Here is a 16,615-nt window from a genome sequence, read left to right as displayed (position 1 = left end):
GGTTATAATGGTCCTTGTGAAAATTGCATGAAAATGGCTTATCAGATCATTTGGGATATCCCCGTGCTGTTTTTAAACACATCTCAACTATTGTTGCTATGTTTGCAAATCTCTTTTCGTGCAAGTTGTCCAAAAATAACTTGCATGCAGGTGTATAACTACTAGGCAAATGCAAAGAATTTTTAAAGAAGCTTTGGTTTCAGAAATGATTGCATCATCACCATTGACGAATAACTTTAGTTTTAGTTTGGAGACGCAGCACGGAAACATGCCCTTTGGCCCACCGAGTCCATGGTGACCATCGATCACCCGTTCATGCTAGTTTTATGTTATTCCACTTTCTCATCCACTCCCTCCACAATAGGGTCAATTTTAAAGAGGCCAATTAATGTACAAACCCGCCAGTTTTTGGGATGTGGGAGGAAACCGGAGCACCCCCCCCCCCCCAAGAGGAAACCCACGGGTTCACAGGGAGAACGTGCAAACTCCACACACAGCACGTGATCATGTGTACAAAATCATGAGGGGAATAGATCGGGTAGGTGCACACAGTCTTTTGTCCAGAGTAGGGGAATTGAGGACCAGAGGACATAGGTTCAAGGTGAAGGGGAAAAGATTTAATACGAGGGGTAACTTTTTCACACAAAGGGCGGTGGGTGTATGGAACAAGCTGCCAGAGGAGGTAGTTGAGGCTGGGACTGTCCCATCGTTTAAGAGACAGTTAGACAGGAGATGGATAGGACGGGTTTGGAGGGATATGGACCAAGCGCAGGCAAGTGGTACTAGTTGAAGGCCGGTGAAGACATTGTTGGCCGGTGTGGGCAAGTTAGGCTGAAGGGCCTGTTTCCACACTGTATCACTCTATGACGAGGCCAGCATCCAACTTGGGTCTCTGGCACTATAGACAATAGACAAGAGGTGCAGGAGTAGGCCATTCGGCCCTTCGAGCCAGCACCGCCATTCAATGTGATCATGGCTGATCATTCTCAATCAGTACCCCGTTCCTGCTTTCTCCCCATACCCCCTGACTCCGCTATCCTTAAGAGCTCTATCTAGCTCTCTCTTGAATGTATCCAGAGAATTGGCCTCCACTGCCCTCTGAGGCAGAGAACTCCACAGATTCACAACTCTTACTGTGAGGCATCACGAGTTGCTCATGAACTACTCGTACGAGTTCATGCAAGCTGTGTCTGTAGAGAGGAGCAGAGGAATGGAGGGAAAAATGATGGGGTTGATGATGAACTAGGGGTGACTCGGTGAGACAGACGTGGCTTCTTCAATTGAAGCAATGACTCATTTTAGTTTCAAATTCTACCAAGGATCCAAAGATTTGCTGACCTTGAATATGTATGCAGATATGCATAACATGACTGATGTTAGAATCATCTCTTTATGATGTCTCCAAGTGAATTATGCAGTTTTCAAGTGCAGCATGTCATTAATTTTGGAAACACGATAGCCAGCTTGCGTATAGCAAACCCATTCATATGTCACTGTGATTACCACATTTTATGTGTGTGTGTACATATTTCACTGTGATTACCACATTATACGTGTGTGTGTGCCTGTGCAAATAGTAAACTTTGCTGGCTAATATAACTTCATCCACAGTTAACCCAGAAGCTTGGTGGCAGCACAGCGGCGCAGTGGTAGAGTTACTGCCTTACAGCGGCAGAGACACGGGTTTCGATCCTGGCTATACGGAGTTTGTACATTCTCCCTGTGACCACGTGGGTTTTCGCCAGGCGCTCCATTTTCCTCCCACACTTCAAAGATGCACAGGTTAATTGGTGTTGATAAGTTGTAAACATTGTCCCTAGTGTGCGTAGGTTAGTGTGGGCGGACACAGTGGGCCAACGAGCCTGCTTCCTCGCTGTATCTCTAAACACTAAACTCAAATAGAATTTTAAATTGTGAGCTGTTGAAGCTAAATGCTATTATCTGCAAATGTTGGATTAAAAAAAGCAGAAGAGGAGTGGAAGCAGGAGTTGAGATTAAATTTGTCCAATCTATTTCTTGATGTGGTTCAATTCTTGTGGATCAATGCTCCTTTTTTTACACTCTTCTGAAAGCTCCTTTTACCATCCTGTTTTCTGCACATGGTCTGGTGCAACTATTGGGTTCTAATCAGAATAGGCAGAGCAGGTAAATTTGAAGAAGGCCGTCCTTGCTATTGAGGCAGTGCAGCGTAGGTTCACGAGGTTAATCCCTGGGATGGATGGACTGTCATATGAGGAAAGATTGGAAAGACTGTGCTTTTATTTACTGGAGTTTAGAAGGATGAGAGGGGATCTTATAGAGACGTATAAAATTATAAAAGGATTACAAGCCAGATGCAGGAAACATGTTCCCAATGTTGGGGGAGTCCAGAACCAGGGGACACAGTCTAAGAATAAAGCGGAAGCCATTTAAAACTGAGGTGAGAAGAAACCTTTTAACCGTATTGTATTCAGTTTTGGTCACCCTGCTAAAGGGAGGATGTTAAGCTGGAACGAGCCCAAAGAGGATTTGTAATGATGTTGCCATGACTTGAAGGGCTGGGTTAAAGGGAGAGGTAGGGCTGGCTTGGACTATCTTCCTTAGCGTTTAGGAAGATGAGGGGTGATCTTGTGGAGGTATGGAGGATCTGGAGGGGAATAGATGGTGTGAATGCAGTCTTTTACCCAGAGTAGGGAAATTAAGAACCAGAAGACAGATGTTTAAGTGGAGGGGGGGGGGGGGGGGGGGGGAGGGAAGATTTAATAGAAACCAAGACTGAGGAAGGGTCTTGCTATTGAGGGCGTGCAGCGTAGGTTTACTAGGTTAATTCCCGGAATGGCGGGACTGTCATATGTTGAAAGACTGGAGCGACTAGGCTTGTATACACTGGAATTTAGAAGGATGAGAGATCTTATCAAAACGTATAAGATTATAAAGGGGTTGGACATGTTAGAGGCAGGAAACATGTTCCCAATATTGGGGGAGTCCAGAACCAGGGGACACAGTCTAAGAATAAAGCGGAAGCCATTTAAAACTGAGGTGAGAAGAAACCTTTTAACCGAGAGAGTTGTGAATTTGTGGAATTCTCTGCAACAGAAGGCAGTGGAGGCCAAATCACTGGATGAATTTAAAAGAGAGTTAGATACTCTAGGGGATAGTGGAATCAAGGGATGTGGGGAGAAGGCAGGCACGGGTTACTGATTGTGGATGATCAGCCATGATCATAATGAATGGCGCTGCTGGTTCGAAGGGCCAAATGGCCTCCTCCTGCACCTATTTTCTGTTTCTATGTTTTTAGGCCCTGAGGCAGGAAATACAAGACCCACTGGATTTCCTGAATGAAGTTCGGAAGGAACAGAAGTGCCACATTGCACAATGTTCTCACGGTTCATACATAAATTAAGGCACAAACGATGCAGAACTTCTCGATACACAATTTTGACTCACACCATTAGTCGGAAAATATATACACTGCCAACAAAAGTTGGAGTATTGTATTCAGTTTTGGTCACCCTGCTAAAGGGAGGATGTTAAGCTGGAACGAGTCCAAAGAGGATTTGTAATGATGTTGCCATGACTTGAAGGGCTGGGTTAAAGGGAGAGGTAGGGCTGGCTTGGACTATCTTCCTTAGAGTTTAGGAAGATGAGGGGTGATCTTGTGGAGGTATGGAGGATTTAGAGGGGAATAGATGGTGTGAATGCAGTCTTTTACCCAGAGTAGGGAAATTAAGAACCAGAAGACAGATGTTTAAGCCGAGGTGGGGGGAAGGGGGGGGGGGGGAGGGAAGATTTAATAGGAACCAAGACTGAGGAAGGGTCTTGACCCGGAACATCACCTATTCCTTTTCTGCCGAGATGCTGGCGGACCTGCTGAGTTACTCCAGCATTTAAAGTTTATCTTTTTCACAGAGGGTGGTAGGATTTAATAGTTAAGGCAAATACTATAACAAAATTCAAAAGACATTTAGACAGTTACATGGATAGCAATGGTTCAGAGCGACCTGGGCCAAACACAGGCAGGTGGGACTAGTGTCGATGGGGCATCTTGGTCGGTGGGCAGGTTGGGCTGAAGGGCCTGTTGCCGTGCTGTATGACTCTATGTTTCATCATATCATATATATACAGCCGGAAACAGGCCTTTTCGGCCCTCCAAGTCCGTGCCGCCCAGTGATCCCCGTACATTAACACTATCCTACACCCACTAGGGACAATTTTTACCTTTTTTTTTTTTTTTTACATTTACCCAGCCAATTAACCTACACACCTCTACGTCTTTGGAGTGTGGGAGGAAACCGAAGATCTCGGAGAAAACCCACGCAGGTCACGGGGAGAACGTACAAACTCCTTACAGTGCAGTACCCGTAGTCAGGATCGAACCTGAGTCTCCGGCGCTGCATTCGCTGTAAAGCAGCAACTCTACCGCTGCGCTACCGTGCCGCCCTTAACTTAACATATTCCCATCAATTATGGCGTATCCACTGTGTCTTTTCCCATCTATGCACCGAGATGACCTATCTATGAACCATCGACCTCCCTTGGCCAGAGGCTGTTCCTCCAGGTCTTGCCTACTCTTGGTCTCTAATTCTATTATTTCGCTACAATCATGTTCTGGCTTCCCTGTCTCTTTTTCTTTTTCTTCGGGCGGGTACAAAAACTGAGATGGGTTTAAGTTTTTGTCCGTAATCAGGGTCAAATCATCCTTTTCCATCAGGATAGCTTCATATTTTAATATCCTTGAGTCTGTCAACCACCTCTGAGACTTCTGTGCCAATATTGTTCTCACCGTATGTGGGATGGAGACCACCAAAACCCCCCGAAGGTCAATTTCCTGCTCTCCTCTACTGTGGCTGCCACTGCCTGTATACAGACAGGCTATCCTCGTGACACTGGGCCCAATATTTTTGATAAAAATGCCACGGGCTGCCGGTTTCCCCCCCTCCTTTGAGTCAATACCCCGAAGGCTATCCCATGTTGGGCAAGGCGTTTCTCAGCCCTTCTAGGTCTCGGGTCGCCCAAGGAATATACTGGGTTTGTCCTGCCTTTTTCAAAAGTAATGGCATCATTCTCCCCCTCAGCTCCTGTCTCTCGTTCACCATCTCCTGTTGTGGTTCTATCTGTATATTTTCCCACCTCATTCTTCTCTGGGCGTACCCCTGGCTTTCCTTTCTTTTTCTTTCCATATCTTTTTCCATCTCCCTTATCTCTATCTCTAAGCGCTTTATGGATGCCTCTATTTCCCTTCTACACTCCCTTATTCTTTCCCCATCACTTTCTAATTCTGCTTCATTCTCACAGTTTTGCCCTCTCTCTGATGCCTGCTGATTACTTGCCTGTGTTTCTGCGTTGCTGTCTCCCTCATACTCCTCATTTGCTGCCTGACAGGTCCCATAAATCTTTCTGTCCCTGAGGTCCCTGAGGTCCTGCAGCCTTTTGATGTCTGCTTCCAGTTCCCGTGCTTCTTGCTTCATCCTTTCCTTTTCTCGATGCCCCCTTCTCTGTCTATATTCCTTTATATCTTGCTCATGTTCCAAGTTGTGACTTCTCCCTCTATCTCCACTATTCCCTTTCACCAAAGGGCACTGCTTTATTCCGTCCTGGTCGGAATAAGGAGGGGAATACCCAGGGTCCCTTAGGCTAGGGGTATAGAGTTGATTTTTTTCTCCTGAAGCTCCTGACTTTCATGCTGTTTTATAGGTTTTTCACCCTTGTTTGGGGTGGTATTCTTTTCCTGGTATGCTTTCCTCAGCCTTTCTCCTTCTATTCTAAATAATTTAAGTACGCCTAGTTCTTTTTCCTTTTTCGTTACTCGGGTTTCTGATTTATCCTTAGGCTTATAGTTCTTAATTAACACTCCCATTTCATCACACATATTTATATCAAAATATAAATATATCAAAATTTATATCATATTTATATCATTCCGTGGGCCATTTCGTAACCAATTCTTTCGTCCTTTTTTTTCCCATTTCTCAGTGTTTTTTAATATCCTCTTTGGATACGGGGAACTTCCTGTAGTTCAACTGCAGTTATTTTATTCATTTTATTCGTCTTATGTTAGTGCACTTGGTCAGTCAGTTTAAATGCAGTCCTTGGTCTCACTCCGTTCCGTCTCTATAGTCACTATGCTACCTATTTCGCTATTTCTATCTTCTATAGTTCTACTATATTCCTTTAATATTTATTCCGAGGCATCGGCAAGCCTGTGATTCCTGCGATTCTTTCAAGATTTATTCTTCGCTTTCCCCCACTAATTAGGTGGCCCAGGTACTTCACCTCTTGTTCCACAAACTGGATTTTAGTAAACGTACCTGGGGAACCCAACAGCCTGCATAACAACTTTCCTCCAGATTAGGGGAAGCTCTTGAATTAACAAACACATTTAGTGCCTGCCGTACCCAATCCTCATCGGAGCCCAGTCGTGGCCACCAGACTGAACTCCCTTTTATTGGTTCTTTTGGCCAATCAAAATAACAGAACTTAATCATTTTTGTCTTCTCCAATCCCTGGGTTTTCCCTGCCCCCAATAGCTCAGCATTCGCCCCAACGGACTATCAGGCGGAATGCGGGGGTTGGGCTTACCGCCCTTCCCCTCCCTTTTGGGCTTTCCGTTTCCACTGCCCATTCTCCTGATCGGAATTCCCCTCTGATCTGTTATCCCTGTCCGACCTTTCCCATCCGACAGAACCCAATCGCCCGAGTAATACTTAATAGTCACTTTTCTTACCCGGGTCCTGTGCACAGAAATTGCTCGATTGATCCCTTCCTTACTCCGGATTCCCTCTTGTTTCCACGAGTCTCTTGTCCGGATATCACTCGCTCAAACCGCTGATGGCAAGCATGGAGATCAGAGACTGCTGAAATCAGCAGGGTGCACCTTCTCTTCCTTCCGTGCCTCCGCCAAGCGGCTGAAGTGGCGATCCCGGACGAGCCCCCAAGCTTGTGAGATGTAAATGTGAGTGCTCACAATCACGATGCCAGAGACAAAGTCGTGGAAACAAGACAAGTTTATTCACGGGTCTGCAGAGCCAACTACCATTCAATAATCTCTTTAATAGATTAGTTATAATAAAGTAATTTGACCACAAATATAGCAATATATAATACTCTAAAAAAAATCACCATTTTAGTTCCCTCTGGAGTTGACCTTGGTCTCAGTTTGGAGCACTTCCAGAAAAATCGACAGTTTGGAGATACAGGGCGGAAACAGGCCCTTTCGGCCCACCGGGTCCGCGCCGACCAGCGATCCCCGCACACTAACACCATCGTGTACGCACTAGTTTACATTTACCAAGCCAATTAGCCAACAAACTTGTACGTCTTTGGAGTGTGGGAGGAAACCGGAGATCTCGGAGAAAACCCACGCGGGTCACGGGGAGAACGTACAAACTCCATAGAAACAGCACCCGTAGTCGGGATCGAACCCTGGTGCTGCATTCGCTGTAAGGCAGCAACTCTACTGTTGCACCACCGTGCCGCAACCATTCCCCAAGATTCCCCAAGACCGTATTCCCCAAGATATGAAATCCCCTTAAAAACATGGAACAGTGAAGCACAGGCTCGGGCCCTTTTGCCAGTGTTGACTACACCAACGTTGATGCCAATTTGAAATAATTCCATCTGCTCGCACGTGGTCTATATTCCACCATCCCCTGCCCATTCATGTGCTTGTCTAGATGCTTCGCAACTGTCACGACAGCAACATTGTAACACTTCACCCCGATTCTGGCCTCTCTCCACTGGCTCCCAGTATGGTACAGAATCGATTTCAAACCCCCATATCAAAAATCTTCTAACCCACCACTCTATCTCCAGGTCCCTCACGTCGGCCGACTTGGGGCTACTCACTATCCCGCGGTCTAGGCTTAAGCTCAGGGGTAACCGCGCTTTTGCGGTTGCAGCTCCTAGACTGTGGAACAGCATCCCTCTCCCCATCAGAACTGCCCCCTCCATCGACTCCTTTAAGTCCAGGCTCAAAACCTATTTCTATTCCCTAGCGTTTGAGACCCTCTGAGGGGGCGCTGTGAACTGTTTATGTCTGTGCTGTTATGTTTGTGTGCTATTGTATGTTCTTTTTTAGTACCTGCACTGATGTACAGCACTTTGGTCAACGTGGGTTGCGTTTAACCGTGCTATACAAATAAAATTGACTTGACTTGACTTGACTTACGAGGCATCTTGTTACGCAAGATTACATTCATCCTGTTATGCAAGAAGGTAATACACTGAGCACAAGCCGATGGGGTTGCCTGGCCAGTCTCCCATCATCCGTAACCAGTCAAACCACATCCTGTATTTCTCTCCCCGCCCCGATCACCCTGGTCATTTCTGATTCAGCTACAGCTCAACATCATTCATTCAAACTTCTCTAGTAGAGCCACTGCCTCACGGCACCAGAGAACCAGATTCAGTCCTGACCTCGGACACTGTCTGAATGGAGTGTATGTGTGTGTTCTCCTTGACCATGAGGTTTCCTCAGGACATTAAACGAAGGTCTAGTTCATAATTCTAGGAGCAGAATTAGGCCATTTGGCCCATCAAGTCTATTCCGCCATTCAATCATGGTTGATCTATCTTGCCCTCTCGAAGGTATCACAAAATGCAGGCGTAACTCAGCGGGTCAGGCAGCATCTCTGGAGAGAAGGAATGGGTAACGTTTCGGGTCGAGACCCTTCTTCAGACTGATGTCAGGGGGGGGGGGGGGGGGGGCGGGCGGGACTGTCCCTGAACTAGCATTCAAGAGAGAGCTAGATAGAGCTCTTAAGGATAGCGGAGTCAGGGGGTATGGGGAGAAGGCAGGAACGGGGTACTGATTGAGAATGATCAGCCATGATCACATTGAATGGTGGTGCTGGCTCGAAGGGCCGAATGGCCTACTCCTGCACATATTGTCTATTGTCCCGCCCCCCCCCCCGACATCAGTCTGAAGAAGGGTCTCAACCCGAAACGTCACCCATTCCATCTCTCCAGAGATGCTGCCTGACCCGCTGAGTTACTCCAGCATTTTATGATACCTTCGATTTGTACCAGCATCTGCACTTATTTTCCTACATATCTTGCCCTCTCAACCCACAATCAGTCTGAAGAAGGGTCTCGACCTGAAACATTACCGATCCATTTTGTCCAGAGATTCTGCCTAACCCGCTGAGTTACTCCAGCATAAACCAGCATCTGCAGTTCCTTTTTATCACATTGCGTCGGCTTCATTTTATTGTTGGCCTCTTCTATTTTTTTTCTAATCGTCAACTGTCAACTTCGAAGCTGTTGATCACCCTCATAATCAACTCCTCGTCTCAATGGCCCATTTCCTTTATCATCGTCTGCATATCTTTCATTAATTTGCTCCACATCCCCTCAATATGTTCCTCGTTTCCAATTCCCCTGACCCTCAGTCAGAAGAAGGGTCTCGACCCGAAACATCACCTGTTCTTTTTCTCCAGAGATGCTGCCTGAGTTCCTCCAGCGTTTTGTGCCTATCTGCGGTTTAAACCAGCATCTGCAGTTCCTTCCTACACTCCTCGTCTCACTGTCTGCTTTCATCTGATTGCACTTCCTCGATGTGCCTTATAATAGAATAGAATAGACAATAGGTGCAGGAGGAGGCCATTCGGCCCTTCGAGCCAGCACCACCATTCAATGTGATCATGGCTGATCATTCTCAATCAGTACCCCGTTCCTGCCTTCTCCCCATACCCCCCTGACTCCGCTATCGCTAAGAGCTCTAACAAGCTCTCTCTTGAATGCATTCAGAGAATTGGCCTCCACTGCCTTCTGAGGCAGAGAATTCCACAGATTCACAACTCTCTGACTGAAAAAGTTTTTCCTCATCTCAGTTCTAAATGGCCTACCCCTTATTCTTAAACTGTGGCTCCTTGTTCTGGACGCCCCCAACATTGGGAACATGTTTCCTGCCTCTAACGTGTCCAACCCCTTAATAATCTTATACGTTTCGATAAGATCTCCTCTCATCCTTCTAAATTCCAGTGTATCCAGTACATTCCAGTGTATGACGTTATTCTCTCTCTAGGTTTAACATTTTAAAGCTAGTAATTTCGCAAGGCAGTTAAAACGTGGCACTCACCATGCTGAGTCAGCTGAATATGACCACTTAGGAGCCAGCAAAGAGAGTCAGTCACATTGTGGAAATAGCGCAGAAAATCTCGTTTGTCATCATCCTTGATAGAGAAACAAATTGTCAATCATTTCAAACATTAAAATGTTCAATTTATCACATATTTTCTTCTTTACATTTTATATCTTATCGAAACGTATAAGATTATTAAGGGGTTGGACACGTTAGAGGCAGGAAACATGTTCCCAATGTTGGGGGAGTCCAGAACCAGGGGCCACAGTTTAAGAATAAGGGGTAGGCCATTTAGAACGGAGATGAGGAAAAACTTTTTCAGTCACAGAGAGTTGTGAATCTGTGGAATTCTCTGCCTCAGAAGGCAGTGGAGGCCAATTCTCTTGATGCATTCAAGAGAGAGCTAGATAGAGCTCTTAAGGATAGCGGAGTCAGGGGGTATGGGGAGAAGGCAGGAACGGGGTACTGATTGAGAATGATCAGCCATGATCACATTGAATGGCGGTGCTGGCTAGAAGGGCCGAATGGCCTACTCCTGCACCTATTGTCTATTTGTAATGTTAGTATTGATCCTATGTTGAGACGTTTTATTGGATGATTGTACTTCTCCAACTGAGAGCAAGTTTCTGCCCTTAGTGCTGTAGTTAATGGGAGAACAGCACAGGACCAACCTGTGGAAATGCCAGAGTACCAGAAGTTTTATTAAATAGGGAAAATTATCCCTGCAAGCATTGAAAGCATTGAGTGGACCTTCAATATAGTTTACATGACAACATAATGTTTCAAATCCATCCGTGGCCACGTTTTGATGTAATGTAATTATTTACTCAATAGCAAGCCACAGTAATTAGATATTAGTCTATAGAGATTAGCCGCACAAACTCTGGCCCACCAAGTCCGTGTCGACCATTGATCACCCGTACATTAGCACTATAGAAACATAGAAAATAGGTGCAGGAGGAGGCCATTCGGCCCTTCAAGCCAGCACCGCCATTCATTGTGATCATGGCTGATCGTCCCCACTCCCCATATCCCTCAATTCCACTAGTCCCTAGAGCTCTACCTAACTCTCTCTTAAATCCATCCAGTGATTTGGCTTCCACTGCCCTCTGTGGCAGAGAATTCCACAAATTCACAACTCTCTGGGTGAAAATTATATACTATCGTATACACTAGACAATTTATAGAAACCAATTAACTTACAAACCTGTACGTCTTTGAATAGTGGGAGGAAACCAGAGCACTCGGAGAAAACCCGCGTAGTCACAGGGAGAATGTACAAACTCTGTACAGACAGCAGCCTTAGTGAGGATCGAACCTAGATATCTGGTGCTGTAAGGCAGTGACTCTACCTTGCCGGCCTCATCTTCCCAAAACAAAGATTACTATTCGAAGCTTTTCAAACACTTGCAAAGACTTGACCAGTGGAAGGTAATGACATAATTGCATTCAACAGACAGCCTGGTTAAGTACATGAAGTTGGACATGAAAGAAGAACATGTTGATGGGGATTTGATAACTTAAATGGTAACCCCCAAGGAATGGCTGGAGTGATTAATGCTAGGATTAGGGATACATAAGGAGTAACAAGTAACCTAGAGATTAGGAGTCCCATTTATAATTTGAAGTGCGAGCAAGAATGTCCTACTTAGATAGATGACAAACCCCAAACACCTTTTGAGCAATTCGCCTGGAAATCTTAAAGCATATGTAAAATATATGGAACATCAGACCATGCCAAATGAGCGAGTGTACGTGATAGTTTTTTTTAAATGGTCACGACATTTGAAGGACACCTTTTTCACACAGAGGCTGGTGTGTATGCAGAACAAGGTGCCAGTAGAAGTAGTAGAGATGAGTAAAATTACAATGTTTAAAAGGAACTTTAACATGGATAGGAAAAGTATGGAAGGATATCGAACAGGCAAGTGGGACTAGCTTGTCAGGCAACTTGGATGAAGGGTTGAAGAGATAGTTTCCATGCTGCATAGCTTTTATGATCAGGCAACGTTTCAGGTCCGGATTCATCTTAAGTTTGATTCAGAAGAGTCCCGACCCAAAATGTCACCTGTCCATTCTCTCCACAGATGCTCCCTGAATTGAATTCCGACAACACTTTGTATTATGAACTAAATCAAGGGTGGCTTAAGTGCAGGGAAATGCTTCTACGATAAATGGAAGATTCAGTTTTTAATATTTACTAGCCGGGCTCGGCAACCCTCCCCAAACTGACGACACTCACCCACTCCATCCCCCCTCAAAACTCCCCCGGGGCCGGGGTGGGTGAGGAGGGAGAGGAAAGGAAAGGGGAGAGGAAGCCACTCACCTCGTCCCCAGGCGGCCAGCAGCAGGAGAGCTCTCCTCACCCCCCCCCCCCCCCCCCTCATTGGCCGTCACTCACGTACTCGGGCGGGTCCTGCCCCCCCGCCGAGCGCCAACCCTCCCCCAACTGAGCATGCGCGGATCTGGCAGCCATTTTACGCAAGTATTAGATCAACGGGCCCCAACTGCGCAGGCACGGAGCCGTTAGGTTACCATTGTGATGTCGAACACGGAGGTATTACTGTGCAGGCGCGGCTGACAGTCAGGGAGGGTGGAAAAGGGATTTATTAAAGTTTAAAAGGTGATTTATAAAGTTTGAAAAGTGAATAACTTTTAAAATATAACATCCATTTGAACCGCAGGCCAATAGTGAGTAAGATGGGCCTAAAATTGTTGCGCTATCGTGTACCGTTTTGGCTGTATTTCGGGTACGCACATATTTCGGGTACGCATATACAAACTGACAGACACACGAGATGAGAGTTTTGGTAATATATAGATTTTTTGGAGTTACATGTTTTGTATGTATGGGCATATAGGTGGAGTTGAAGAATTGAGAAGGATTAAGGAATTTAAAAAAATAAGTTAACGAGATTTTGAATGACAGTAGGTGCAGGAGGAGGCCATTCGGCCCTTCGAGCCAGCACCGCCATTCATATCATATCATATCATATCATATATATACAGCCGGAAACAGGCCTTTTCGGCCCTCCAAGTCCGTGCCGCCCGGTGATCCCCGTACATTAACACTATCCTACACACACTAGGGACAATTTTTACATTTACCCAGCCAATTAACCTACATACCTGTACGTCTTTGGAGTGTGGGAGGAAACCGAAGATCTCGGAGAAAACCCACGCAGGTCACGGGGAGAACGTACAAACTCCTTACAGTGCAGCACCCGTAGTCAGGATCGAACCTGAGTCTCCGGCGCTGCATTCGCTGTAAAGCAGCAACCCTACCGCTGCGCTACCGTGCCGCCCTGTGATCATGGCTGATCATTCTCAATCTGTTCCTGCCTTCTCCCCATACCCCCTGACTCCGCTATCCTTAAGAGCTCTATCCAGCTCTCTCTTGAACGCATCCAGAGAATTGGCCTCCACTGCCTTCTGAGGCAGAGAATTCCACAGATTCACAACTCTCTGACTGAAAAAGTTTTTCCTCATCTCAGTTTTAAATGGCCTACCCCTTATTCTTAAACTGTGGCCCCTTGTTCTGGACTCCCCCAACATTGGGAACATGTTTCCTGCCTCTAACGTGTCCAACCCCTTAATAATTTTATACGTTTCGATAAGATCTCCTCTCATCCTTCTAAATTCCAGTGTATCTAAGCCTAGTCACTCCTGTCTTTCAACATATGATAGTCCTGCCATTCCGGGAATTAACCTAGTAAACCTACGCTGCACGCCCTCAATAGCAAGAATATCCTTCCTCAAATTTGGAGACCAAAACTGCACACAGTACTCCAGGTGCGGTCTCACTAGGGCCCTGTACAACTGCAGAAGGACCTCTTTGTGGGAGGAAACCGATGAAAATGCGTTCACTGGGAAAATGGACAAACTCCATACATACAGCACCCATTGGCAGGATTGAAACCGGGTCACTGGGGCTGTCAGGTAGCAGCTCTACCACTGCGCCGCCCCCTTATATTAAACTGAATGCAAAATTTAGCTCATTGATATACTCCCTATCATTGAGACTCACATGATAAGCCGAGCCTTTAGCTTATAGTGCAGTGAGCTCATAAGATTATAAGTGATAGGAGTACTTGATACAAAAGTTAGTGGTTTTGCAGATAGAGAAGATGGCTGTGAACGATTGCAGCAGGATCTGGCTCGATTGGCCAGGTGGGCGGAGGAATGGTTGATGGAATTTAATACAGAGAAGTGTGAGGTGTTGCATTTTGGGACGTCGAACAGGGGCAGGACCTACACAGTAAACGGTAGGCCTCTGGGTAGTGTTGTAGAGCAGATGGATCTAGGAGTGCAGGTGCATGGTTCCTTGAAGGTCGAATCGCAGGTAGATAAGGTGGTCATAAAAGCTTTTGGCACTTTGGCCATCATCAGTCAGAGTATTGAGTATAGAAGTTGGGAGGTCATGTTGCAGTTGTATAAGACATTGGTGAGAACGCATTTAGAATATTGTGTTCAGTTCTGGGCACCATGTTATAGGAAAGATATTGTCAAGCTTGAAAGGGTTCAGAAAAGATTTACAAGGATGTTGCCAGGACTGGAGGGTGTGAGCTATAGGGAGAGGTTGAGCAGGCTGGCTCTGTATTCCATGGAGCGCAGGAGGATGAGGAGAGATCTTATAGAGGTATACAAAATCATGAGAGGAATAGATCGGGCAGATGCACAGTCTTTTGCCCAGAGTAGGGGAATCGAGGACCAGAGGACATAGGTTCAAGGTGAAGTGGAAAACATTTAATAGGAATCCAAGGGGTAACCTTTTCACACAAAGGGTGGTGGGTGTATGGAACAAGCTGCCAGAGGAGGTAGTTGAGGCTGGCACTGTTCCATCGTTTAAGAAATAGTTAGACAGGTACATGGATAGGACAGGTTTGGAGGGATATGGGCCAAGCGCAGGAAGGTGGGATTAGTGTAGCTGGGACATTGTTGGTCGGTGTGGGCAAGTTGGGCCGAAGGGCCTGTTTCCACACTGTATCACTCTATGACTCTATGAGTAGAATTAGGCCATTCGGCCCATCAAGTCTACTCCGCCATTCATTCATGGCTTATCTATCTCTCCCTCCTAACCACATTCTCCTGCCTTCTCCCCATAACCTCTGACACCAGTACTAATCAAGAACTACTACTCATAAGATAAATATATTGAGTGCTGGGTATGCAGTAGTCAGGTAGAAGCCAATGTGCAATCACCTCATCAGCTTTGAGAAAGCGAGCCTGCAGTCGTCGTGCCAGCAACATGAGATTGTCTGCAGCTGATGGCAACACTTTGCTGTGAAATTCTTCTGCATCATCCTTTGGATCCAGACCCACACAGGCCGTGCTGAGAAAGCAATACAAATTACCATTAAATTGGTAAAACTCCAAATATTCCGGGAGACACATTTCACCCTATGTTAACATGGAACGCAGAACAGTGCAAGAACAGGCTCTTTAGCCCACAATGTCTCTGCCAACAAGACCTCAAGACCATCTCTTACCTACCTCCATATCCCTCCAGATGTATGTGCCCATCCGAAAGCCTCTTTCAATGTGACCATCATATCTACCTCAACCACCAACCCTGGAAGCGCGGTCCAGGCATTCATCACCCTCCATGTAAAAAGTTGACCTGCACATCTCCTTAAAACATTGTTCCTCTCTCCTTCTGCGGGACTTTAACATCGCGGAGCTAGCGATCCCTTTGCCGGGGATCGAGGATCCAACCGCGGGGCCTGTGGACTTTCACATCGTGAAGCCCGGGGTCTCTGGTAAGAAGAGGCCAACTCGGGAGCTCCATGCCGAGGAGTTTCAACCTCCCCGACGCGGGAGTTTCGATCACCCCCAACAGGAGCTTCGATCGTCGGCCGCGGGGACTTTGATCGCCCTGACTGCGGATGGTTTGACTGCCCTGACCGCGGGAGAACAAGGGGAAGAAGCTTGAACTTTATAACCTTCCATCACAGTGAGGAATGTGGAGTCCACTGTAGTATACGAAGATAACTGCAGATGCTGGTACAAATCGAAGTGCTTGCATGCGGGGTGATCGCTGCTGGGTGCAGATTATTCACAAAATGCTGGAGTAACTCAGCAGGTCAGGCAGCATCTTGGGAGAGAAGGAATGGGTGACGTTTCGGGTCGAGACCCTTCTTCAGACTGATGTCAGGGGGGCGGGACAAAGGAAGGATATAGGTGGAGACAGGAAGATAGAGGGAGATCTGGGAAGGAGGAGGGGACGGGAGGGACAGAGGAACTATCTAAAGTTGGAGAAGTCGATGTTCATACCACTGGGCAGCAAACTGCCCAGACGAAATATGAGGTGCTGTTCCTCCAATTTCCGGTGGGCCTCACTATGGCACTGGAGGAGGCCCATGACAGAAAGGTCAGACTGGGAATGGGAGGGGGAGGTGGAAACAGGAAGATAGAGGGAGATCTGGGAAGGAGGAGGGGAAGAGAGGGACAGAGGAACAATCTAAAGTTGGAGAAGTCGATGTTTGTATCCAGCTTTGTATCATCTGCAAATTTGCTAATGGTACTTTTAATCCCTTCATCCAAGACACCCTTCAA

The 16,615-nt window shown here is 46.4% G+C and overlaps 1 protein-coding gene across 1 annotated transcript in view; it reads right to left on the bottom strand.

Annotated features, from left to right (window-relative positions):
• The window catches only part of iqcb1 (IQ motif containing B1), a 68,640-nt gene that overhangs the window by 33,246 nt on the left and 18,779 nt on the right, over positions 1-16,615 (bottom strand). The window contains exons 4-5 of the mRNA XM_078403282.1: positions 15,263-15,392; positions 10,058-10,151 (exon numbers count right to left, since the gene is read on the bottom strand). Of these exons, the coding sequence (XP_078259408.1) occupies positions 10,058-10,151; positions 15,263-15,392 (224 nt within the window). The remainder of the gene's footprint in view (positions 1-10,057; positions 10,152-15,262; positions 15,393-16,615) is intronic.

The sequence above is a fragment of the Rhinoraja longicauda genome, chromosome 8, assembly GCF_053455715.1.
Source record: "Rhinoraja longicauda isolate Sanriku21f chromosome 8, sRhiLon1.1, whole genome shotgun sequence".
Taxonomy (NCBI): Eukaryota; Metazoa; Chordata; class Chondrichthyes; order Rajiformes; family Arhynchobatidae; genus Rhinoraja; species Rhinoraja longicauda.
This window is presented reverse-complemented; position numbering and strand designations above follow the sequence as displayed.